At 40.5% G+C, this 27,922-nt stretch overlaps 1 protein-coding gene across 1 annotated transcript in view; it reads right to left on the bottom strand.

Moving 5' to 3' along the window:
- The window catches only part of LOC118853726 (solute carrier family 22 member 11-like), a 30,677-nt gene extending 3,385 nt beyond the window's left edge, over positions 1-27,292 (bottom strand). The window contains exons 1-7 of the mRNA XM_036763910.1: positions 26,891-27,292; positions 26,156-26,259; positions 25,248-25,402; positions 24,983-25,151; positions 11,617-11,734; positions 9,878-9,993; positions 5,909-6,123 (exon numbers count right to left, since the gene is read on the bottom strand). Coding sequence (XP_036619805.1) covers positions 5,909-6,123; positions 9,878-9,993; positions 11,617-11,734; positions 24,983-25,151; positions 25,248-25,402; positions 26,156-26,259; positions 26,891-27,292 — 1,279 coding nt within the window. The remainder of the gene's footprint in view (positions 1-5,908; positions 6,124-9,877; positions 9,994-11,616; positions 11,735-24,982; positions 25,152-25,247; positions 25,403-26,155; positions 26,260-26,890) is intronic.
- Between the last annotated feature and the right edge of the window lie 630 nt (positions 27,293-27,922).

Genomic DNA, 27,922 nt, shown 5'->3' with positions numbered 1-27,922 from the left:
TTTGTTCATTCAATTCACTTTCTTATCCTATAAATCCATCTCTTTATATTTCTATCTCTCTACCTGTCTACCCATCTATCCATCTGTCCATCCATCTATTTATGTATCTACCCATGCATCCATTTTTCTATCTATCTTTCTATCTATTCATCCATCCACCCATCTATCTATCCATTCATCCATCCATCCATCTTATTCATCTATATGTCTATCCACTCATCCATCTATTGAACTATAGGGTGTAAGATGTGTTCAGGGAGGACTGCTACCTCTGGTGTGATGGTTGCTGAGCCCTTTTCAGGCCTGCATTCCACCTTTGGTGTCCACCTATGCCACCCAACTCTCACCTGTGGCTCCAAGAAGCTGTGGCATGTTCACTGGCCACACCCTGGTAAACCATTTTGGCAGACGGGCTGAACCAGGTTGAGGGTAACTAAAGGATCTCAAACCCATTGGTGAGTTAGGGAGGTATCTACCCCAACCATGTGAAGACTTCACCTGGTGGAAAGGGCGATTGAGAAAAATTTGTTCCAACAGCCATGAAGGCAGCTGAAGCAGGCACTGTGGAGTGCTTAGAACTTGGTTAGACATTGAATATACTGAGTTCATCCACTGCATCTTGAGCTATCACCAGTTAGTTTTCTTGACTCTGTCCTGCCCCTGGACTGTGATGACTCTGGAGGGGAGAGTGAGTCTGATGACCTCGTGCAACTCTGCCTCACTTAAATACAATTTACACACAAATCAAAAGACATCACCCATACCATTCAACCATTATACCTATCTCAAAGTTCTGTGGCAACAGGCAAGTGATGAAGCAGCAGGAGAGAATACACTGGGAGCTGTAGTCACAATCTTGCACACAGGCAGCCCAGACCATAGGGTCATTTCTCACTGGAAGCAGCAGCGGGATTCGGCAGCCCCCTGGGAGTCTGAGCAGCCTTTTGAGGATCACACTGCTTGCCTCCTGGTGTGAGGAAGGGGCTGGAAAAGGTGCCCTAAAAATTATCTGTTTACCCAACCCTGGCCTGATTACTGCAGAAGGCAGGGAATCCCACTCTGTGGTGGAAATACAAAGAAATGTGCAAAAACATCTGCAAAGACAATTCCACTCACCATTAGCACATGGAATGTGGCACACACTTATAGACAACACAAAATCCAATAGACCTGAAAGATGAACAGCTCTTGTTGCAAGAGAACTCAGTAGGTATTGCATCCAAATAGCAGCCCTGAGTGAAACGAGGCTGGCAAATGAAGGCCAGCTTACCGAAGTCAGAGCTGGATACATGTTTTCTTGAGTGGCCACGGTGAAGGGGAGTGAGATGAAGCTGACATAGGTTTTATAATCAAAACTAATTTACTAAAGAAGCTTGTATGCCTGCCAAAATGAGTGAAGTACAGGCTCATAACAAGGTGATTGCCACTTGCAGAAAAACATCATGCTGCCATCATCAGTGCCTATGCTCCCACCATGATGAACCCTAATGAGGTCAATGAAAAATTTTATGAAGACTTGGAGACCCTCATCATCAATGTGCCAAAAGAGGACAAGCTTATAATTCTGGATGACTTTAATGCTAGAGTAGGCTCAGACTACCAGGCATGACAGGGAGTCCTTGGGAAGAATGGAGTTGGAAACAACAACAGGAATGGTCACTTACTACTGAAGACTTGTGCATCTCATGACCTTCTCATCACCAATACTGTCTTCTGTTTACCAAAATGCAATAAAATTTCATGGATGCATCCTCGCAGCAAACATTGGCATTTAATAGACTATGTGATTGTAAGGAGAAGAGACAGGATGTGACAGTGATGAAGGCAATGTGTGGTGCAGAGTGCTGGACTGATTATGGACTTATCCTTTCCAAGCTAAATATTTGCATTCAGCAAAAGCAGCACCCCCAAGGCAAAATGACTACCAGAAAAATTAATGTCAACAAATTAGAGCTCTTCTCTGAGTGGGAACAGTTTGTTGCTAACTTGGAGGGAAAATTGAGCCAACACACAGTTGGCAACAGTGGAGCAGAAAAGGAGTGAGCAGCTTTCAGAGATTTGGTATATAGCACTGAATTTCCTCATCTGGGTCAGAACACTCACTAACACCAAGACCGGTTTGATGAAAATAATGGGGAAATTCAGAAGCTGCTAATGAAGAATGGGAACTCCACAGAGTTTACCAGCAGGATGGCTCATTCATCTCTAAGAAGGCAGCATTTAATTCCATCAAAAGTAATGTATGAGCAAAGCTTAGAGAGATGCAGGATTCTTGGCTCAGTATGAAGGCAGATGAAATTCAGTTTTATGATGATAGTAATAATCCAAAATCCTTTTATGATGCCCTGGAGGCTATTTATGGGCCAAAGACCTATGGTGTATCTCAGCTCCTCAGTGCTGATGGATCCATATTGATTAGTGATAAGGACATGATCCTGGAGAGATGGACTGAATACTTCCATGGTGTTCTCAACAGACCTTCATCAATCAATGCTGAAGCCATTGACTGTTTACTTCAGGTTGAAGTCAATCCCTCCCTAGCCGAAGCTCCAACTGAAGATGTTTTGAATACCTATTGGGCTGCTTTCATGTGGCAAAGCACCTGGTGCTGATTCTATTCCAGCTAAGATTTACAAGGTAGGGGGTCCATTGCTCATACAAAAGCTGACTGAAATTTTCCAGGTTATATGGCAAGAGGAGGTTATCCCCCAGGAGTTCAAGGATGCCTCCATTGTCCATCTCTATAAAGGTAAAAGAAATACATTGTCCCATGACAATCACAGAGGTGTCTCTCTGTTAGTCATTGCTGGCAAGATTCTTGCCAGAGTCTTCCTTCATAGGCTGATCCTTCACCTGGAAGATGGTCATCTACCTGAGAGCCAGTGTGACTTCAGAAAGGGCTGAGGAAAAGTCAATATGGTGTTTGCCGCCCCACAACTCCAGGAGAAATGCCAGGAGCAGAACAAAGATCTATATACAATGTTTGTAGATATGACCAAGGTGTTTGATACTGTTAGTCATGAAGGCTTATGGAAAATTATGTCAAGATTTGGTTGCCTGGAGAAGTTCAGCAGCATTGTATGTCAAATTCATGATGCCATGCCTGCCTGGGTTGTAGATAATGGGCAATGCTCTCATGCCTTCCCAGTCACCAATGGAGTGAAACAAGCCTGTGTGCTCACTCCCATGCTTTTTAGAATGATGTTTTCAGCCATGTTGTCAAATGCTTTCAATTAGGATGAACACAGCATCAAGGTCAGCTACCAAACTGATGGCAAATTCTTCTTGAAAAGGCTACAAGCCAAGACCAAAGTGGAGGAAATGTTGGTGCATGGTTTTCTGTTTGCAGATGATTGTGCACTCAATGCATCCTCTCAAACTGAGGTGCAATGAAGTATAGATCAATTCTCTGCTGCTTGTGCTAATTTTGGCCTAACAATTAACATCAAGAAAACACAGGTACTCCATTGGCCACCACCACACCATCATATGTGGAACCTTCAGTTCCAGCAAATGGAGAAGTTTTGAATGCTGTGGATAAGTTCACTTACCTTGGTAATGTACTTTCCAGGAAAGTACACATTGATAATGAGGTTGACACATGCATTGCCAGAGCTAGCTCAGTGTTTGGGAGGCTCCTAAGGAAAGTATGGTTAAGAAGAGGTATTAGACTGATTACCAAACTGAAGGTCTACAGATCTGTTGTGCTGACCTCATTATTGTATGCCTATGAAACCTGGACATTCTACTAGCAGCATGCCTGGAAACTGAATAGCTTCCTTCTGAACTGTCTTAGGAAGATTCTGAAGATTACCTGTCAGAATAAGGTACCAGACACTGAGGTCCTCACATGAACTAAACTGCCAAGCATTCAAACTCTGCTTCAGAGAGCACAACTCCAATAGGCTGGCCATGTTGTTCAAATGTAAAATGTACACTTGCCAAAAAAGACTATTTTATGAAGAACTCACACAGGGCAAGAGTTCTCATGGTGTTCAGAAAAAGAGATACAAGGACACTCTCAAGGTCTCTCTCAAGAACTTTGGAATTGATTGTGTGACATGGGAGACACTGGCACAGGACCATTCAGCAGACCTTTCCCACATCAGAGAAGGTGCTGTGCTCTGTGAGCAAAGCAGAACTGAGACAGCTCAAAGTAAATTCAGGATGTGCAAGTTTGGAGTATCCACCCCAAATGTTCACACGGACTATTTGTGCCGGACCTGTGGTAGAGCCTTCCAAGCTCACATTGACCTGATCAGTCACAGTCAGACACATTGAATCTTGACCCAAGCATAGTGATATCATTTTGGTAATCTTTGAGAATGAAGGACCACAACCTATTGAACTGTCTATCCATCTCTATCTATCTATCCACTCATCCATCTATTTTCAACCTACCTATCTTTCCTTCTATCTATAACTATCTATCCATACATCTATCTATCCACCTATTTATGCATATATATATAATATATATATATATATATATAGCTAGCTAAATCTATCTATCTACCCATCATTCCTCTCCATCTACTCATCTGTCCCTGCCTGGGTTTGAGTCTTGTTTATGCCATTTATTAACTCTATAACCCTGGGCAAATTCTATCTCCTCTTTGAGCCTATTTCCTATTCTTTAAAGTGAGAAGCTTAGGGAGGCACCATAGCATGGTGGAAAGACTGATGCCATTGGGACTAGAGGACCCGAGTTCAAATTCCACCTCTGAGGTACACTACTTGTGTGACCTTGAGAAAGTCACTTCAATTCCCTGGGACTCAGTTTCCTCATCTGTAAAAATGGGATTTCAATTAGATGGCCTCTGAGGTCACTTATGCTCTCTATCTATGATACTATGAGTCAGGGGTCTCTTACTTTTAGTCCTAATTGTCACTGAGGATAGGGATAGGAACTATCATTTCATTCTTATACAGGTGTATAGGGAACACCCAAGTAAAGAAATTCACTCTACTAACTCAGATTGGTCTTTTCTCTCAATCTATAGTCTATAAGTTGCCTACTATACTGAGCAGTTAAGTGACTTGTCCAGGGTCACACAGACAGTAGGGTTTGAGACAAGACTTGAACTCCATTAGTTAAGGAGTATTCATTAAGCACTTACAATATGTGAGGGAGATACAAAGAAGGGCCAAAACAAGGTCCTTGCCCATAAGGAGCTCACATTCTAATGAGGGAGACAACATGCAGACAACCAGGCATGTAAGAGATACACAGTGTAAACGGGAGGCCCTTCCTGGATTTGAGAGCAGATCTCCATCCACTTGACCTCTAGGGTCCTAACACTCAAGGAGCCCATGGTGACCATTCATCTGTGCTCTAAGATCTCTGTGCTCTAAGTTTGAGGGTTTAATGAACACAACCAGAGATACAGCCTTTCCCCCTTTTGTCCCTTGGAAGAATCAAGACCCTGAATCCTACATTCATTTCACTGTCCCTTTGCTCCAAAGGGAGAGGTAGAGGGGGAGGTCTGACCAGTCCAGGGAGGCCACATCCAACTCAGCCTTAAAGATGGGAAAGGAACTTCTCTTCAAAAATGACAATTAAGAAAAGTACTGTAGCTGATGTGTATTTAAATCTTCCCATGTGCCAGGCACTGGGCTAAGAACATTACAAATATTATCTGACAAAACCCCTTGAGGTAGGTGCTATTATTATCCTCATTTTACAGATGACTAAATGGAGGCAGGCAGAGGGTAAGTGACTTGCCCAGGGTCTCCCAGCTGTGAAGTATCTGAGTCTGGATTTGAACTCAACTCACCTGACTCCAGAACCAGTCTCTATCAGGCCACCTAGCTGCCTCTGCTCTATCCACTGGGCCATTTAGCTGCTTCTAATGCTATGCTACTCCTACTCCCCTTTCTCCCCTTTCCCCAAATCCCACTCTCTTACCTTGAGGCAGAAATGCACTGGGAAGTATGAACAGTCCAGCAAGAAGGAGGCAGGCCACTGCTATTGTTCGACGGCCAAGGCGGTTCATGACGAACAAGCCCCCAACCCTGCTTAGGAAGGCAGAAGCTCCAAAAAGAACCTGGAGCATTTGAATATTGCTCCCCAGGTTCTGAAGATCCAGAGAGAGCCCATAAAAAAGCATTCTTGTTGTGAAACTGTAGCAGACAGCAAGGAAAGCAGAGAGAATACATCACACTTGGAGTCCAGAGCTCACCATTAAATGCACTTCAGTTTAACAAATAAACATGTTAGGTGCCCGGGTCTGTACAAACCCCTCAAAGACACAAACCCTTCAAGGAATTCATATTCTGCTGGGGTTGGTGATGCTCCATGAATACAGTTAAGTTAATGCCAGATTAATTCAGGATGGCAAGAGGATCACTAAGTGGGGTGACTTCAGAAGAGGTTTCATTAGGAGCTGGTGCCTGAGGCTGAGCCTTGACGGTAGCCAAGGATTCCAGAAGGCAAAAGTGATGACGGGGTGTGTTCCACACATGAGCAGTTGCACATACAAAGACATAGAGTGGGAGATGGACTCCCTGGTTCAGGAAACATCAAGAAAGTCGTTTGGGTTGTAACGTAGACAGTAGGAAAGGCTGTGATATTTTTCTTCAATAATATTTTTCCAACTATACTGAAAAATAATTTTTGATTCATTTTTTAAAGTTTTGAGTTCCAAATCCCATGCCTCCCTCTCTCCCCTCCCTCTTGCTGAGATGATAAGCAATCTTATGTAGGCTATACATGTAAAATTATGGAAATGTTTCCATAGTCATTTAGTAGAAGAAAAGAAAGAAAGAGAGAAAGAAAGACGGAAGGAAGGAAGGAGGGAAGGAAAGAAGGAAGAAAAGAAGAAAGGAAGGAAAGAAGAAAGGAGGAAAGAAGAAGGAAGGAAGGAATTAAGGAAGGAAGGGAGGAAGGAAGGAAGGAAGGAAAGAAGGAAGGAAGAGAGGAAGGAAGGAAGGAAGGCAGGAAGGAAGGAGGAAGGAAGGAGGAAGGAAGGAAGGAAGGAAGGGAAGGAAGGAGGGAGGAAGGGAGAAAGGAGGGAAGGAAGGGAGGGAGGGAGGAGGGAAGGAGGAAGGAAGGAAGGAAGAGAGGCGGGAAGGAAGGAACAAAGGAAGAAAGGGAGGGAGGGAGAGAAGAAGGGAGGAGGGAAGGAAGGAAGGAAGGAAGGAAGGAAGGAAGGAAGGAAGGAAGGGTGGGAGGGAGGAAGAAAAGAAGAGAAAATAATATGCTTTGATGTGCATTCAAACATCAGTTCTTTCTCTGGAGGCAGACAGCATTTTTCAACATGATGCCTTTGGGATTATCTTGGATCATTATATTGCTGAGAGGACGCAGATCTGTCATAGTTGATCATCACTCAAGTTGCTGTTGTTGTGTACAATATTCTCCTGGTTCTGCCCATTTTACTTCGGTTAAGTTCATATAGGTTTTTCCAGGTTTTTCTGAAAACATCCTGCTCACTATTTCTTACACCAATAATATTCACCACAATAATACACTACAAGTTGTTCAGTCATACACCATTTCATGGACATCCCCTCAGTTTCCAGATCTTAGCCACCAAAAAAAAAAAAGATCTCCTATAAATATTTTTGTAAAATAGGTTCTTTTCCCTTTTTAAAAAAAATTGGGGGATACAGACCTAGTAGTGGTATTGTTGGATCAAAGGGTATGTGCAATTTTATAGCCCTTTAGGCATAATTCCAAAATGTTCTCCAGAATGGTTGGATCATTTCACAACTCCACCAACAATGCATCAGTATCCCACTTTTCCCATATCCCCTTCAAAATGTATCATTTGCCTTTTCTGTCATATTAGCCAATCTGATGGTGTAATGGTAATGTAAATTTGAAGATCTTCCCCATCTATTAGTAGGCCCATGTGACCTGCTTACATCACAGGAAGCATAAGTTACATGAGGTGGGAGGAGCTTGCTAAACAAGTGGAACATGAAAGGATGGAGCAGGAAGGAAGTTAGAGCAATTAAAGCTGAGAGAGAGACAGGAGGCAAGCTAGTTGTGCTAGGGAGATGGCTTTGGAATGGAACTGCTCTCTGTAGTGACAATGTGTTTTAATTCTTTTTTGCTATGATGGATTCAGTTTACTGGTGTTAGAATTTGGCTTTTTGGTGTCTCAATAAATGTTTTGCTTCTGTCTTCTATATGGAGAGTCTATTACATTTTATGATTCAGAACCACGCTGGCGTACTCATAACAATAGCAATCACTGTGAATGTTGCCTTGGCGATGCAGATGGGTGTGAGCTGGTACTTCAGAGTTGTGTTAATTTGCATTTCTCTAATAAATAGTAATTTACAGAATTTTTTCATATGACTACAGGTAGCTTTGATTTCTTTGTCTGAAACCTGCCTGGTCATATTCTTTGACTGTTTATCAATTGGGGAATAACTGGTATACTTATAAATTTGACTGATTTCTATACATAATTGATAAATTAAACCTTTATCAGAGATACTTGCTGCAAATCCCCCCACCACAGTTTTCTGCTCTCCTTCTAATTTTGGTTGCATTGGTTTTGTTTGTGCAAAATTTTTTAATTTCATGTAATCAAAATTATCCATTTTACATTTTGGGATGCTCTCTATATCTTGTTTGGTCCTAAATTCTTCCCTTATCCACAGATCTTATAGGAAAACTATCCCATGCTCTCTTAATTTACTTAGGGAATCACCCTTTATGTGTAAATCATTTTGACCTTATCTTGGTACACAACGTGAGATTTTGGTCTATACCTAGTTTCTGAAAGACTATTTTCCAGTTTTTCCTACAGTTTTTGTCAAATAATGAGTTTTTGTCCCAGAAGCTTTGATCTTTGAGCTTGTCAAACCCAAAATTACTTTAGTCATTTACTACACTGTATTTGGATACCTACTCTACTCTACTGATCCATCACTGTATTTCTTAGTCAGTACCAGATTGTTTTGATAATTACCAATCTAAAATACAGTTTGAGGTTTGGCTTGGCTCCTTCACATTTTTTCTTTGATTCCCTTAATATTCTTGACCTTTTGTTCTTCCAGATGAATTTTAGAAATTATTTCTTTCTAGATCAATGAAATAATTTTTTGTTGATTTCATTGGTATGTCACTGAATCAGTAAGTTAATTTAGGTAAAATGGTAATTTTCATTATATTGGCTTGCTCTAACCATGAGCACTTAAAGTTTTTCCAATTGTTTAGATCTGACTTTAAGGACCTGCAGGGCTGACATATGGAAGAAAGTAAACATATTCTCTGCATGGCCCCAGAGGCAGAATGAGGAGCCAAGATGGAAGTCACAGAGAGGCAGGTTTAGGTTCTACGTAACAAACAACATCATAATAGTTAGAGCTGGCTGAAGGTAGAATGAGCCATGCCAAGAGCTAGTGGATTCCATAGAGATTTTTACACTGAAGCTGGATAATTGTTAGTAGGCCTAATGTGAGGAGTACTGGTGAGTGAATTCCTTAAATTCAGGTTTAATTAGATGATCTTGAAGGCTTTTCAAACTCTTTGTTGTCACTGAGTTGTTTCAGTCATGTCTGACTCTTCATGACCCCACAGGAGGTTTTTGGGTTTTTTTTGGTGAAGATACTGGAGTGGCTTGTCATTTCCTTGTCCACCTCATTTTATGTATGAGGAAACTCAGGCAAACAGGGTAGAATGAATTGTTCAGGCTCACACAGGCATCTGAGGCCAGATTTGAACTCAGGAAGATGACAGATTCCAGGCACTGTATCCATTGCAGCACCACCTAGCGCTAAAATTCTACAATTCTGTGAATCATAGGAAATGGCAGATCAGCCTATCCTTATCTACCACCTATTTACTGTGTCTACCTGAGAGATTCTTTTGGGGTTGTTTGTAGCCTTTAATATTCCTCATATATTATAGGGAACCTACCCTGCAAAGGACAAACAGAGGATTCTTGTACGCAGAATGGGTAAGCAGACCAAATCCAACATGGTGTAATGGGTCTCTGCTGCAACCGGCTCCATTTCCACAGTGGATCTCAAAGCCTTTAAGGAGAAGAACCAAGGATGGAGTCAATCTGGAGATTAGAGTACAGAAGAACAGGAAAAAAAGGAGCAGGAAGGATTGAGTTGGTAACAGATTCTACACAGGGACTGGGTCCAAATGAGAATTCATTGGCTATGACCCAAAAGTCTTGTTAAGCCTTTCCTTACCCCAATGGCAAGTTCTATTACAACATGCCTAGTGGAGCCATACAAGGATCAGAGGGGTACCATTGCAAACCCCCAGGTCATGCAAGATCAGCAGAGACCACAGGCTGTGCTCATGTCTATCAATACAGATTACATTTGTTGAAAGTGTTCACCAGGTTTGTGGGGAAACTACTGATAATTTCTTACCATGTTATTTCATTAAATACCTTTGCTTGGTTTGTGCTCTTTGGCTGAACAATAAGGTCAACCTTACTACTCGGGGCTCGTGAGCTATGGTTTTGAGAGGATGTAGCTCCACAGAGAGAACACCATGCTTCTGTTACATTTTCCTCTCCTTGAAGCAGGACTGAAGGTTGAGGCTTTAGCTTGAACAGGAGACAATATTCTTTCAGCTGCTATGTGAATTTGGTCCCATAGAAATTCAAAATGTAGGAACTAGGGGTGGTCCTGTTTAGGTAACCCACTTATGAGTTAGGGAAATTCCCATGGAAGTTATATATAGATGAAGAAACTGAGGCCTCAGAGATTAAGGGACTTGCCCATGTGTCCCAGCCAGGACCTGACTGAGGAAGGATTCAAACTCATGTCTACTGACTGAAAAATCTAGTGTTCCATCCACATTGCCTTCAGGGGCTGGCTTCTGTACCTACCTTGTGCTCCTGTAAGTTACTACAGCACAAATCATTAAACTCATTTCATGTGAATTTTATTAAGACACTTTTTATAATTTTGCCCTGTGTGAATAGGTGATCCTTGCTAGGCTCAGCCACAGTCAAGGCTGCTCTGGGGCCAGAGAGAGGCAGGGAATAAACACTTATGAAGAACCTTTATATAGAAGGCAAGCACTGTGCTAAGTGTTTTATGAATAAAATCTCATTTAATATTCATTATATAACTGTCTTATCAACCATTTTACATTGTCTGCTTATGGAATGGCAGGGCAAAGGTTAAACCACTAAGCAAATAAAGAAATGAGGAGAAAAAAAGCAGAAAGAGCAGACAAGAAGAAATAGGGAGAATGGAGTTTGAGACAGGAGGGGAGAAGGGCAGAGGGCTGCAGAGACCTTCTTAAACCAGAAAGAAGCAGAGACTCCCTCTGGCCCCCTCCTCCACAAAGGGATCCTCACACCATCCCATGGTTCAGGTACCTCCTCCCCAACTCTGATTTCTCTCTCTGACACAGCTAGGAAGTCTCAAAGATTGGTATCTTCAAACAGGCAAGTTTACTGTAGTCTCCAAGGACTCTCCATCACTGAGATCTCCATCACTCCATCATTCTTGTTCAATATGAATTAAAGTATCCACCCCAATCTCTTACTGTTCCCTGGCCCACTGAGAGTTGGATTAACATCATCAGAAATTGGACTCTCCTCTTGGTAGGCCCCCATCTATTGGGCTTGACTTGAAAAGCCACCATTTCCCACGCCCAGCCCTGGCTCCTCCTTCCCATCTCACCTCTACAGTCAGGGTCTCATCCTTTACTCCATTGATTTTTGCGACTTTCCTGAGCACCTTTAAGGCATCATCATATTTGTTGTGGACAATCAGCCATCCAGCAGATTCTGGCAACCACCTAATTAAATAGTGCAGGACGGATATTATTAATTCTCCAATTTCTCCTTGTTCAAAATCACACTTCTTGTTTGTAGCAGAGTTTGGGCTCTTCTTATTATTAATTCTACATCTTGGTATCATTTAATATGCAAAAGAAGGTTCTCCTGTAAAAGCTTTCATCCCCAATTATGCCACAGACCTCCAACAAGTTGACCAGAGTTACTGGCTAACTGGAGTCCTTCTTATTTTTTCCCCTTAAATAAAAATTCTGTAAATGAGTCAGGTCAGGCTTTACTTTCAGCTCAAATCTGTCTTCCCCAATAGATGTTCTTGTAGACCTATCAGGAAAAACTTCTGAAATTATCAATAGATTAAACACCATTTAAATCACCCTTTCATTCCTTGAAGTTCTAAATGGAAGCAAATTCTTCCCTTCTTCTCTATCCCATGGGAGTAATCATCTCAGGTGCACAGTTCAGCAAGAATTCAATTCTTGTATCAGCAACACAAATGCAAATAGGAGAATTCCATCATTTGAATGTGTCTTGATTCACTGACCAGGAAATGGACATTTCCATCTATCCTAAGAGATGTTTATCTTATCTTTTCTATTAGCAATATTTTGTTTTCTTGATTTTCAAGCTTCCTTCTAAACTCTTTCCATTCCTTTATTGCTCCAGTAAAAGAAAAAAAAATAAATATAACAGGTCCAGCATCAGTTTGTCAAAATTTCAAGGTTAAAACAAATATTTCCTGAATTTATCTAACATTGCTTCAGTACAGTCTTTATTGGAAAGATGAAATACATGTTTAATGAGCCCCCTTAACATTGTAAATACAAGTTTCTTTCTAGACCATCCATCGAGAGCATCAGAGCAGGGTACTCTCCTTGGGACTGTAAGATCATTAGCGCAGAGGCTGAACCATTTTAAGAATTCTCTAACAAACTTTTCTACCTTAGTGAGTTAGAAGTCTCTTTGGAGATGAGATAGATTTAAAAAAACTTGAAACAAAATGATTCTAATTTGAAGATTATTGATACCAGAGCATAGATCATTCAATTAATTCCATACAGATTTCGTTAGAACTGTTTCTTTAAATGACCACTCCAATTCGTGAAGTCATAAACAATATCATAATCATTCACTAAGACTTTCCTAATCTTGCTTCAAGGAAAGCTGTGCTTTATTGCATTAATGTCTATTAATAGATCTGCTCCATTACTGACTATTCCTTAGGTGATGGGCAGTCCTCCTGACAAGCAGACAAGACCTCAAGGCTCCAACACGAAGACCAAAATCACTACCTTAGGTTCTGACATTTAATCATTTTCAGGGTGGAAAGCCAAGTGAGAGAAATCAATAAGAGCCTGTTATAAGTAAATTGTGTTCAGAACTTCAGTGCTGCTCTTTGCAAGATCTGTCAACCGGCCCAAGTTTTCTTGTTTAAATGATGGGCTTTCATTACTCATTGATTCTGTCCATTTCCCCATAGCTCCCTCTCCTGGCATCATAATCTTTTTGATCCTCATCTTGTACCTGGCCATGGATCTTCCCTGTCTGCCCTCTTAGGAACCTGGATCCTCATCTGTGCAGATGATTCCATTCTCCCACTAAGTTCCATTGAAGTATTTCATGGGATTTTTGATATCTGCTCTGTAGTTGAATTCAACAAACTAGTATCCACATGATTTCTTCACATCCATGTTGAGTTCCTTTCTGTCACCACTCTTGCCAAAGACTGCATAGATCTTTTCCTCAGTTGTGTAAAAGGAGAGGGTTCAAATTTACAACGTGCAGCATTTCTTCAATAACTTCTCTTAATCTCATCCCTCTAGAAGTGCTTGGTGAGGTACTGACCCAGCTGTATGTAGGAGTCACCGTCCAGCATGCTCAGGAGCTCACTGGACAAAGAGAGTAGGCAAGAGAGGCCAGAGTGACTACAGAATTCGGCTTTCTGGGAACCCACATTTAGGGTTCTAACCCAGATCTTCTGACTTCAAAAATGCCCCCTTTCTGTAATTAAGTCTGTGAAAGAGAGAGATAAGGACTGGACCTATGATGGGGAACTACCAGAAGGTGAAAATCTCTCTACCACTACAGTTTTGTCTGGGTGGCTTGCTTAGAGCATTGAGAAGTATAGTGACTTGCCCATCTTGAAACTGATACAAAAGCTACTTTGTCAGGATTCTAGCCAATTTTCTTTTTTTTTGGAGGGTGGAAGGCAGGGCAATTGGGGTTAAGTGACTTGCCCAAGGTCACACAGCTAGTAAATGTGTCAAGTGTCTGAGTCCGGATTTGAACTCAGGTCCTCCTGACTCTGGGACCAGTGCCCTACTCATTGTGTACTGAGTTGTAGTCAATCATATGACAGCTAGGACTGTATAAAAAGAAAGCTCAGAACTGGGAGCAGCAGAGCTGAGAGCAGCAAGATTCAGAAGCAGAGAGTCAGCATTGAGAGAGAGTGCAGAGTGGAGAGTGTTGAACAACAGAGAGTTGCAAAGATGAAGGAACTTGGAGTCAGTGGAGCTGCAGGAGAGAGTGCTGAGAGGAGAGTTAGGATTTGTGAGTGGTCTTTTATAGGAAGGCCCTAGCAGCAAGGGGAAGTTATAAGTATGGTTTGGTTCCTTGCTATCATATTTTGTTATAATTTCCTTGTTACTGCAGTGAGGTGGGTTTACCGTTTGGGGAATATTACTGCTACTGTATCAAATTGGAGGCATTGGTCCTTGGATCTGATCCTCTGGAGTCTAAATAAATATTATACTTCCCCTGCCTTCTACCTAGAGAATTCCTTATACTTCACACTTCTGAACCACTCAGGCTTGTCCATGAACCTCTCCAAGGTCATGAATTTAGCCTTACTGCTATAGAAGTATGAGAAGGAGGCTGCTGAGATGGGAATGGGCTCCTTCAAATATGCCTGGCTCTTGGATGAACTGAAGGCTGAACGTGAGTGTGGCATCACCATGGATATTTCCCTGTGGAAATTTGAACCAGTAGGTACTATGGGACCATTACTGATGCTCCAGGACACAAAGACTTTATCAAAAACGTGATTACAGGCATATCTCAGGCTGACTGCGCTTTCCTGATTGTTGCTGCTGGTGTTGGTGAATTTGAAGCTGGTATCTCAAAGAATGGACAGATTTGTTAGAATGCCTTCTGGCCTACACATTGATGTGAAACAACTGATTGTTGTTGTCAAAAATGGATTCTTCCTGAGCCCTCCTGCAACTGGAAGAGATATGAAGAAATTGTCAAGGAAGTCAGGACCTACGTTAAGTAAATTGGCTACAACCTGATACGGTAGCTTTCATACCAATTTCAGGTTGGAATGGTGACAACATGCTGGATCCAAGCTCTAATATGCCTTGGTTCAATGGATGGAAAGTCACTTGTAAGGATGGCAATGCTAATGGACCTATTCTGCTTGAAGCTTTGGATTGCATTCTGTCAACAACTCATCCAACTGAGAAACCTCGACGTCTGCCTCTCCAAGATCCCTGCAAGATTGGTGGTATTGGTGCTGTACCTGTTGACTGAATAGACACTGGTATTCTAAAACCACGTTTGCCCCAGTCAATGTTGCAACTAACGTTGCAGTAAAGTCTATTGAAATACACTGCGAACCTTTAAGTGAGGCTCTGCTTGGGGATGATGTTGGTTTCAATGTCAACAATGTGTCTGTCAAAGGGTAAAAAAGAAAACCATTATGTCTCTCAAAGATGTCTGCCATGGTAATGTGGTTGGTGATACCAAGAATGACCCACCTATGGAAATGGCTGGATTCACTGCACAGGTCATTAATCTGAACCATATGCACCTCTTCTTGATTGTCACACTGCTCACATTGATTTATGGTCTTTCTGCTAAGAAGCTGGAAGATGGCCCTAAACTCCTGAAATCTGGTGACATGGTTAAAGGAAAACCCAGAGAGCTTCTCTGATTAGCCTTCCTTGGGTCCTTTGCTGTTCCTGATATGAGGCAGACTGTTGCAGTTGGTGTGATCAAAGCAGTTGACAAGGAGTCTACTGGAGCTGGAAAGTTCACAAAATCTGCCCAGAAGGCTAAAGGGATACTCTGTACAACACCTCCCACCCCAGTATTTTTTGGTTTTGGTTTTGGTTTTTTTGGAGGGGAGAAAGGCAGGGCAATTGGGGTTAAGTGACCTGCTCAAGGTCACACAGCTAGTAAGTGTGTCAAGTGTCTGAGGCCAAATTTGAACTCAGTCCTCCTGACTCCAGGGCCAGTGCTCTACGCACTGTACCACCTAGCTGCCCTGCCACCCCAATCTTAATTAGTGATGGAAGAAGTGTCTCAGAACTGTTTGTCTCAGTTGGCCATTTAAGTTTAAAAGTAAAAGGCTGGTTGATGATTACAATGCATTGTAAAAGCTTCATGAGGAAAGGAATGTTTTGTGGATCTTTTATTTCATAGCAGTTTTAAGTTATTAGTTTTTAAAATCAGTAATTTTTAAAGAGAAACAGTTTGACCAAATCTCTGACACAGAATTTTGAGATCATTGATACAGTTTAATGTGAAATGGATAGAAGGGTACTGATTGATGGACTGGATTGATTGTTATAAGAGATGGTCCAATTCTGGGTTAGGAAGGAGGAAATTATTGTGATATTAAAAACAAAAGGCATTAATCAAACGTTTTTTTAAAAGTGGAAACAAGACTTCCAGGAGCCAAGATGGTGGAGTAAGAAGTAAGTCATTTCCACCCTCCCTTACTGACCTCTAAAAACCCAGAAAATATCACCCCAGGAAAACCCTGGAACAGCTGAACAGCAGAAAGATGGGGTATAGCAGTCCTGTAGCCCAGGAAGCTTGGGGGATTAACAGGAAAGGTCCCTTGCACTCTGGTGGAAGGGGAGTAGTACAGGGCAGGAGGTGTTCCAGCAAGCCAGTGGTGAGCTCCACCCTGCCAAACCAGGGGAAGATCCTGATCCCCAGGGTGGTGGAGCAAGCAAGCACCAACACCAGTACCCCCTAGGTGAATTGGCACAGGCAGGGGAACTGGTAGACTCCAGCTTGGAAAATAACCGGGTGCACCAGCAGCATCTTCTGGCAGACAAATCTCCATAGTCCATTAGCACAACTCCAGGAAGCACAATTCCAGGAGACACAATTCCAGGTGGGCAGGCATCCTCCAGCAATGAAACATTCCAGTGCTTCGAAGCAACGTGGGTGAGCAGGAGTCCTCCAAGGGCCAAACTCCACACCCCAAGTGCTTCAATGTTGCTAACCCCAGCTCAGCACTACATAAGCTGCCAGACCCTTATAGCATCCAGCTGCCAACACCTGAGGCCCCAAATCACAAAGCGACTGACCAGGTCCCTGGACCCGAGCACAAGAAGCTTGAATCAGTCCCCTTGTGCTACAGCAGCAGAGCTCAACTTACAAAGCCAGGAAATAGGCAAACACCATGAGCAAAAAGCAGAAATGGATAATGACCATAGATTCTTACTGTGGGGACAGGGAAGATCAAAACACCAATTCAGATGAGGACAACTAAATATATATGTCAATATACCCACACCCAAAACCTCAAAGGAGAATATGAACTGGTCTCAAGCCCAAAAAAAGCCTTCTTGGAGGAGCCCAAGAAGGATTTTAAAAGTCAAATAAGAGAGGTAGAAAAAATTGGAGAAAGAAATGAGAGGTATGCAAGAAAGAGTCAATAGCTTGGAAAAGTATGGACAAAATTTGACTGTAGAAAACAAGTCCTTAAAAAGTAGAATTGGCCAAATGGAAGAGGAGGCACAAAAACTCACTGAAAAGAAGAACTCCTTAAAAGTAAAATGGGTCAAATGGAAAAGAGAATACAAAATCTAATTGAAGAAAACAGTTCATTAAAAATTAGAATTGAGCAAGTGGAAGCTAATGACTCTATGAGAAAGCAAGAATCAGTCAAATCAAATGAAAAATAGAGGAAAATGTAGAATACCTCATTGGAAAAACAACAGACCTGGAAAATAGATCCAGGAGAGATCATTTAAAAATTATTGGTCTAACTGAAAGCCATGATGAAAAAAAGCCTGGACAGCATCTTCCAAGAAACCAGCAAGGAAAATTGCCCTGAAGTCCTAGAACCAGGGAGTAAAGTCATAGTCAAAAAAAATCTGCTGATCACCTCTTAAAAGGGATCCCAAAATGAAAACACTAAGGAATATTGTAGTCAAATTTCAAAGTTTCCAGGTCAAAGAGAAAATACTGCAACCAGCCAGAGAGAAACAATTTGAATATCATGGAACCACAGTCAGGATTACACAGGACCTTGCAACATCTACATCCAAAGATTAGAGGACTTGGAATATGATATTCTGTAAGGCCAAGGAGCTTGGACTACAATCAAGGATCAACTACACAGTGAAATTGAGCATAATCTTTCAAGGGAGGAGATGGATATTCAATAAAGTATGGGACTTTCAAACCTTCCTGATGAGAAGAACTGAGCTCAACAGAAAATTTGATCATTAAATACAAGACTCAAGAAAAACATAAAAAGGTAAATAGGAAAGGGGAAAAAACATGTTATTCGATAAGGGTAAACTGTTTACATCCCTACAAGGGAAGATGATACTTGTAACTCTTGAGAAATATATCTTTATTATGACATTTAAAAGGGGTATACATAGAGAGAGGGAATGGGCATAAGCTGACTTTGATGTGATGATAAAAATAGTCTAAGTGATGGAAAGGGATTGTATTGAGAGAAGAGGAAAGGAGTAGGCAGAAAACAGTAAAATCTTATGAAGAGTCACACAGACCTATATTATAGTAGAGGGAAAGAAGGTAGGGAGATGAGCATTGTTTGAACCTTACTCTCATCACATTTGGCTCAAAGAAGGAATAACATAATCAGTTAGGTATAGAAATCTAACTTACCCCGTAGGAAGTAGGAGGTGAAAGGGGAATGAAAAGGGAGGTGACAGAAAGAAGGGAGGGAAGAAGTAGTAAAGGAAAAGGGAAAGAAAGGAGAGGGGAATAATAGAAGGTAGGGCATATTGAGGGAGGCTGTGATTGAAAGCTAAACTCTAGTGAGGATGGAAAGGGAGAAAAGAAAGAAAAGAACATAAGTGGGGGTGGGGGGAATAGGTTGGAGAGAAAGACATAGATGGTAATCATAACTGTGAATGTGAATGGGATGTACTCCCCCATAAAATGGAAGTGGATAGCAGAGTATATCAAACACCATAATACTACAATATGTTGTTTACAAGAAACACATTTGAAGCAGAGGGATACACACAAAGTAAAGGTAAAAGGCTGGAGCAGAATAAATTATACTTCAGCTGAAGTAAAAAAAAAAAAAAGCAAGAGTAGCAATCCTGATCTCAGACAAAGAAAAAGCAAAAATAGATCTAATTAAAAGAGATAAGGAAGGAAACTACATCCTGCACAATGGACAAGGCACAATAGACAATTAAGGAATATCATTACTAAACATATATGCAGCAAGTTGTATAGCATCCAGACTCTTAGTGGAAAAGTTAAGGGAGTTATAGGAAGAAATAAACAGCAAAACTATACTAGTGGGGGACCTCAACCTCTCCCTCTCAGAACTAGATAAATCTAACCACAAAATAAACAAGACAGAAGTTAAGGAGATGAATAGAATTTTAGAAAAGTTAGATGTGGTAGACCTCTGGAGAAAATTAAATGGGGATAGAAAGGAATATACCTTTTTCTTGGTGGTACATGGCATCTACACAAAAAGCTGACCATGTATTAGGGTATTAAAAACCTCACAATCCAATGCAAAAAGGCAGAAATATTAAATGCATCCTTTTCAGACGATGGTGCAACAAAAATTAAGTGTAATAAAGGGCCATGGAAAGATAGACTAAAAATTAATTGGAAATGAAATAATCTAATCTTAAAGAATGAGTGGGTCACACAACAAATCATAAAAACAATCAATAACTTCATCCAAGAGAATGACAATGATGAGACAACATATCAAAACTTATGGGATGCAGCAAAAGCAGTTCTTAGGGGAAATTTTATACCTCTCAATGCTTTATGAATAAAATAGAGAAAGAGGAGATCATTGAATTAGGCATGCAACTAAAAAAAAGCTAGAAAGAGAACAAATTAAATATCCCCAATTATATAACAAATTAGAAATACTGAAAACCAAAGAAGAGATTAATAAAATTGAAATTAAGAAAACTATTGAACTAATAAATAAAATTAAGGGCTGGTTTTATGAAAAAAAACAATAAAATAGATAAACCTTTGGTGAATTTGATTTAAAAAAAGAAAGAAGAAAACCAAATTACAAGCATCAAAAACAAAAAGGGTGAATTCACCACCAATGAATAGAAAATCAAAACAATAATTAGGAACTATTTTCCCCCCTGTGTACCAATAAATTTGACAATCTTAGTGAAATGGATGAATATTTACAAAAATATAAATTGCCCAGATTAAGAGAAGAGGAAATAAAATATTTAAATAACCCCATTTCAAAAAAAAAGAAATTAAACAAACCGTCAATAAACTCTATAAGAAAAAATCTCCAGGGCCAGATGGATTTGCACATGAATTCTATCAAACATTTAAAGAACAATTAATTCCAGTACTATATAAACTATTTGGGAAAATAGACAAAGGAGGAGTCCTAGCAAATTCTTGTTATGTTACAAATATGGTGCTGGTTCCTAAACTGGGAAGAGTCAAAAGAGAGAAAGGAAATTCTAGACCAATTTCCCTAATGAACATAGATGCAAAAATTTTAAATAAAATATTAGCAAAGAGATTATGGCAACTTGTCTCCAGGATAAAACACTATGACAAGGTAGGATTTATACCAGGAATACAGGGCTGGTTCAATATTAGGAAAACTATCAGCATAATTGACCGTGTCAACAAAAAAACTAATGGGAACTATATGACTATCTCAGTAGATGCAGAAAAAGCTTTTGACAAGACACAACACCCATTCCTATTAAAAACACTAGAGAACATAAGAATAAATGGAGTCTTCTTTAAAAATGATAGGTAGCATCTATCTAAAACCAGCAGCAAGCATTATAGGTAATGGGGATAAGCTAGAAGATTTTCCAATAAGATCAGGGGTGAAACAAGGATGTCCACCACTGTTATTCAATATTGTACTAGAAATGTTAGCTTTAGCAATAAGAGAAGAAAAAGAATTTGAAGGAATTAGAATAAGCAAAGAAGAAACAAAGCTATCAGTCTTTGCAGACGATAATGGTATACTTAGAGAACACTAGAGAATCAAGTAAAAAATTATTTGAAATAATAAACAAATTAATCAAAAAAATAAACCCACATAAATCATTGGCTTTTCTATATATTACTAACAAAGTCCAACAGCAAGAGCTAGAAAGAGAAATTCCATTTAAAGTTACTGTAAACATTATAAAATATTTGGGAGTCTGCCTGCTAAAACAAATCCAGGCACTCTATGAATACAACTAAAAAACATTTTTCATGCAAATAAAGTCAGATCTAAATAATTGAAAAAATATCAGTTGCTCATGGATAAGCCGAGCTAACATAATAAAAATGACAATTCTATCTAAATTAAGTTGCTTATTCAGTGCCATACCAACCAAACTACCAAAAATTATCTTATAGATCTAGAAAAAAATAACAAAATTCATATGGAACAACAAAAGTTCTGGAATACCAAGGGAATTAATGAAAAGAAATACAAGGGAAGGTGTCCTAGCTGTACCAGATCTTAAATTGTTATAAAGCAGCAATCTTCAAAATGACTTGTTATTGGCTAAGAAATAGAGTGACAGATCAGTGAACTAGATTAGGTATGCAAGACACAATAGTCAATGACTATAGTAACTTACTGTTTCATAAATCCTAAGACTCCAACTTTCAGGATAAGAACTCACTATTTAACAAAAACTGCTGGGAAAACTGGAAAACAGTATGGCAGAAAGTAGGCATAGGCCAACATCTTACACCCTACACCAAGATAAAGTCAAAATGGGCACATGATTTAGATATAAAGGCTAATACTACAAGCAAACTAGGAGAGCAAGGAATAGTTTGGCTGTCAGATGTATGGAGAAGAGAAGAATTAATGCCCAAACAAGAGAGAGAGAACATTAAGAAATGCAAAATGGATGATTTTGGTTAGATTAAATTGAAAAGTTTTGCACAGACAAAGCCAATGCAAACAAGATTAGAAGGTAAGCAGAAACCTGGGAAATAATTTTTACAGACAGTGTCCCTGATAAAGGCTTCATTTCTAAAATATATAGAGAGAAGTGAGTTAAATTATAATAATACAAGTCATTCTTCAATTGATGAACAGTCAAAGGATAAGAACAGGCAGTTTGCAGGTGAAGAAATTAAAGCTATCTATAGTCATATGAAAAAATTCTCTAAATCACTATTGATTAGAGAAATGAAAATCAAAAGAATTCTGAAGTACCACATCATGCCTATCACAGTGGCTAACATGACAAAACAGGAAAATGATAAATGTTAGAGAAGTTGTGGAAAAATTGGAACACTTATGCATTGTTGGTGGAGTTGTGAACTGATCGAACCATTCTGGAGAGCAATTTGGAACTTTACCCAAACTTTGTTCGTAGCCTTTGACTCAGCAATACCACTTCTAGGTCAGTACACCAAAGAGATCATAAAAATGGGAAAAGGACCCACATGTACAAAAATATTTATAGCAGCTTTTTTTGTGGTGGCAAAAAATTGGAAATTGAGGGAATGCCCATCAACTGGGAAATGGCTGAGCTAGTTATGGTATACTGTAATGTACATTACAGTAATGTAATGTACATACATTACATTATGTACAGAATGTAATGGAATACTATTGTTCAATAAGAAATGATGAGCAGCTAGATTTCAGAAGAACCTATAAAGACTTATATGAACTGATGCTGAATGAAGTAAGCAGAACCAGAACATTGTGCACAGTAACAGCCACATTGTGTGATGACTGACTTTCATACACTTAGCTGTTCTTAGTAATGTAAGGATCTAAGACAACTCTAAAAGACACACGATGGAACATGCTGTCCACATCCAGAGAAAGACCTGTGGATTCTGAATGCAGGTCAAAGTGTGCTATTTAATCTTTTTTTTTCTTTTGTTTTGTTTTATTTCTTCTTTCTCATGGTTCCTCCCATTGGTTCTAATACTTCTTTACAACATGACTAATGTGAAAATATGTTTAATATGAATGTATATGTAGAACCTATATAAGATTGCACACCATCTTGGGGAGGGGGCGGAAGGGAGAAAATTAAAATCTCAAAAGCTGAAAAAATTGAAAACTAAAGTTGAAAACTAAAAATAAATTCATTTTAAAAAAGAAAAGAAAGTGGAGACAACCTGAATTCCTTGTTCCCCTGAGAGTCCTAGCTCGCCTCACACTCCTTCATCCCCTCAAGTGTTTCCTCTACTTTATCCTTTGTTCCTGTCTCCATACATTAAAAAGCCAGAATCTTCTCAGCCCTCCTGCTTCCTGCTACCAGTGTCAGGCCCATGAACATGTATTTCTCAATAGCTTCCAGAGTAGAAATGAAATTGATTTTCAAAAGTCTGTGTAAAGACAAGTTCTCTTTGAAACTTTAACCCTAATTTCTTTGACATTGCTATTCTTTATATGACGTTATACAGAATATGGACTGTGACAATATCTTTAGAACTGAAATTGTGGGTCCTCCAGAGAGCTATGGAGAAATGCATGGTGGGCACAGACTGAAAAGTTGGCTCAAAAGGTATCACTAGAAAACTTGTGTAGCATAAGTGAGGAATAACCTGTAGGCAGCCTGAATAGTGCATTATGCCAAGATGTTGCTAGAGAAGAAGTCTTCCTGTGCTATTTATACGCAGCCTCTGAAGCATTCATGAGAGGTTATTTCAAAAGCCTCTCCTACACAGACTGTAGAAACTCTTTAGCAACAGAGAAGGTAAAATGTAGTAATCAATGCAATTGTCAGCCTAAGAGATAATTTTACCTATGGAGTCAGGGGGAGCATGTATGAGTTCGATTTAGATCTATGAGGATTTGTGAGATAAGCTATTGAGAAGACAAAATAAGACGAGGAGAAACCACTTTCTTGTTTTAAACTGTTATTTTGTGAAGAAGCATTATAAAGGTAATTGGATGAGGAGTGAGTCAGAGAAAGACTACTAAGTGGAAGGGCTTGAGAGAAATTGAAGACACTGTTTTCACATCATGGCTGGGGAGAAGCTGCAGGAGACAGAAAGTTGGTAGAGAGGCCTTTGGGGTATAATTCTCTTAACTTTATCTTCAATAAATCAATAAGCACTTATTATGGGCTTACTATGGGCCTGTGCTAATGGCGGTGATACAGGGAAAAAGCAAAAACAGTGCATACCCTCAGAGAGCTCATGTTCTAATGGAGAGTCAACACGTAAAGATACAAATATATTTACATAAATGCCTATATATTCACATAAATATATTTCTATTCAGCTTTAGTCTTTCTGTTGGAAATGCATGAGTGTCCTCTATTTTATTAAAGATCCATTTTTTAACTCCCGTAGGATGTTGTTGTTGTTCAGTCATTTCAGTAATGTCTGACTCTTCATGATGTGATTTGGGGTTTTCTGGGCAAAAGTACTGGAGACGTTTGCCGTTTCCTTCTTCAGCTCATTTTTACAGATAAGGAACTGAATCAAAGAGGGTTAAGGTCACACAGCTGTTGGTGTCTGAGGGCAGACTTGAACTCATGAGGAAGAGTCTTCCTTACTCCAAGTTCAGTACTCTATCCACTGCACAAGCTAGCTCCTCCTAGAGCTAGCAGGGAACCTAAAGATCACTCAGTTTCACCATTTCACAGAAGAAGAACCTGGGGCATGGGGAGAATGAGTGATTTGTGAAAGGTTACTCACGTAATAAGGAGCAAAGGTGGGATTTGAACTCATGACTTCTGATTTGAAATTAAATGATTTTTCTAACCCATCTCTTGCATCTTAAGATATTCTTTTTGGCACTTTGGGAAAAGTTTGATCATCACTAATAACTTTCATTTTATTCTGTCTATTTCTTGGGACTCAGAGAAAATTTGATGAAGACATCTGGATTCAAGGTTATCTCATCATGAGTGGTTTCTAACTCCTGACTGGCACCCATGTCCAATTATGGGAAACATTCCCATTTGCTTATGAGATCTGAAACATCCTGAAATGCTTCCCCATATACAGAAGTTTGGGATTGTTCCCCTCCGTCTGCAGCCTCTCAGAGAGAGAACATAAGCCCCGGGGGCACTTACCAAGTAGCCAAGAAGAAGGCAAAGGAGGGAGCAGACACTACCAGCTGGAGTTTCCGCCATTCCTGGATGCCATAGGCCAGAACCCCAATAAAGAGTTGGCCGAGGCTGATGCATACACCAAACATGATTACTACCAGGGGCCGGTACTGGCTGGCGGTGCATTCCAGGACTGAAAGGAAACCCCAGAACAGGATTAATTTCAGACACAGGTGATATCTCAGAGAAGATGTGCAAATGTTGAAGAAGCCCCACAGAGGAGACTTACCGAGGGTCCCACTGCCAAGTGTGGCTCCTGATATTGAAAACCCAAGCAGGAAGCGAAGACAACAGTAAACTGGGAATGACTGGGCAAAGGCAACCCCAATGCTAGAAACAGCCAGCATGAGGTAACTTGGGGACAGCATCCCTTTTCTCCCAAACCTACATCATGGGAAACCACATGGTTGTGACCCCAGGGAAGAGGCATAATATCATCTCCCACCTGCAGCCCACACTGGGCATTGTTTTCATTGCTATCTGCCTTCTCATCTATTCCTCCTAGTCTCCCTGGCTTTGTTAAGTTTCAGCTAAAATTCCATCTTTAGCAGAAAGCCTTCCTCAATCCTTAATGCCAGGGCAGTGCCTTCCTTTTCAGACTACCCCCAGTTTACTGTGTATGTGTCTTGAATGTGCAGAGTTGTTTGCATGTTGTCTCTCCCACTAAATGTGAGCTCCTTGAAGGCAGGGACTGTTTTTGTTTTGTTTCCTATCCCTAGCTCTTAGCCCAGTTCTTGGCACATGTTAAGTGTTTAAGAAATGTTTGTTGACTGACTATTCAATGACTGACCTTTGTCTCATGTTCAGCCCATCACCAGCCTGCCTTTCTTATTGGAATCTTTCCAGTCTTAGACCCACCTCCACTCACAGCTCCAAATTTAGCCTTGAATCTTCTCCCTGTTATTGTGGACTTTTAGCACAGCATGGAAATAAAAAGAAAGTCCTTGATTTGAATTCTGCTTTTGACTCTATCTGTGTGACCTTGGGCAAGTCTCTGTACTTGCCTATGCCTTGGCTTCCTCCTTTGTGAAATATGTGGGATGGAGCAAATGATCTATAGTAACAACTTCCAACATTTAACTCTATGGCCCTCGGCTCCCTGGGTTTCAGGAACATCTATGTCCAGGTAAGACTGACCTGTCTGAGAAATAGCCCCATATGAGATATCCCACCAGAATCCCAGCAAAGAATATTGACTGAGGCAAGGACTTCAGTGTCTGGGAGTCGCACACCAGGTCCCACTGAAACGGAAGATAAAAGCATCAGATCGTAAAGTGAGGAAAGAGAATTTCAGGCCCAGGACTCTTGCTGCCAATGTGGCAAGAGAAAGACTATGATGGGAAAGAGACTCTGGCTCGGATTTCTTGTCCCACTATGACAGGAAGAGGACACTGTCTTCCTCATACAATCCTACACGGTACAGTCAAGCTTGGGACATCAATTTCAAGCTCGTTTTGACCCTGACCTTCCTGATGCAGACATGCTTATCTTTCCTCCTCTGATGTGTACATCCTGCCCCTCCCCTCCTGCTTTCTGTAAAATTCCATTGCACCCACACTGCTTATATATTTGATATTCTATATAGGGCTGCTGAAGCTCTCAGCTCTCTGACTTTTTTCCTATACAGATGAGCCTGTGTTTGGAGCATAAAGAAAACCTGTAGAATAAATCTCTCTGCATTGTTCATTTGCTAGTTGGTAACAGGACCTAATCAGTGGATAACTCACTAATTTTTGATCACAAAGGGAGCTGTGAGCAGGAGGGCTGGCTGAGGAGAGGAATCCGACTCTGTCATTCAAGGGAATCAAGTTCCAAATCGGTGGGACCTTTTGAAGAGGAAATGGGAATGTGGCAGCAGGAAGAATCCCTTACCTCAGTCACAATGGAAGAAGTGAAGAGGCTTTGATCATAGACCCAGCCATCCACACATGGCTCCATCTCTAGCTGGCTCAGGTTTTGTCCTGTGACATTTGGATCCAAGGGCTGCCCCTGTGGCCAGAGGAATCGGCGACACCTTTCTACTTTCCCATTGGAATCCAGGGGGATGGAAAGCTTTAGTAAGGAGCTAAAATTAAGATCCCCACTGACATTGAGCAAATCCGAGGTATTGTCAAGGAAGTGAACCCAGCACCGGTGCTCAGGGACAAAGGCAGTGAAGTTCTCTATCAGAAAATGGCTACCTATGAATATTAAAGAGATAGCAAAAGAAGTGACCTGAAGGATCTGGAATCTTCCCTTATCTCCAACTTTAGGTAGGAGATCCTCAAAGGCCATCAGGACTGGAATGCTGGCCACAAGAAGAGAATTTCTTCAGAGAGCTACTGAGTGAAGAAAGTAATCATTTGACTGGAACAAAACATGGGACGTATTGTTTAGACTAGTGAGGACCCGCCCCCAGAACATTCCTCCTCATTTTTATATAACAGTGTAGTCAGGGAGTGTTCTCAGGTCTATGTGCTGTTGAGGATGCCAAAATACTTAAGACCATTCATGAAGAAAAACTGGTACAAGTTTAATATCTAGCTGAAAGGTCATATTAGCACCAAGCCTGGGCACTTAAATGCCCATTCTATGGGAGCACCTATGCCCAGAGGATCCACAGTAGAGCTCCAACCTGAACATGGAGATCAAGGTGATGACAGGAAGACTCATAAAAAGAGTCTCAGATATTTCCACAAAAGAGAAATGTTTTCATTGTAAACCAGAGACAGAGTAGTGCCAGTTTTATGAATTAAGTATGACAAAGATGAATTTACAAAACGCATTGGTTGAATATCAACTTCAGGTTAAAGATGGGTAGTTTTGGCATGGCTGAGTTGGTTGAGAGCCAGTGGAAAGTACTGTAGGAAACATTGACTGATTCATTGTGGTTCCGGTCCTAGGGAACTTACAGGCAATGTAATG

This window comes from Trichosurus vulpecula, chromosome 6, assembly GCF_011100635.1.
Source record: "Trichosurus vulpecula isolate mTriVul1 chromosome 6, mTriVul1.pri, whole genome shotgun sequence".
NCBI lineage: Eukaryota > Metazoa > Chordata > Mammalia > Diprotodontia > Phalangeridae > Trichosurus > Trichosurus vulpecula.
Note: the sequence above shows the minus strand (reverse complement) of the source record. Positions and strands in the feature narration are given on the sequence as shown.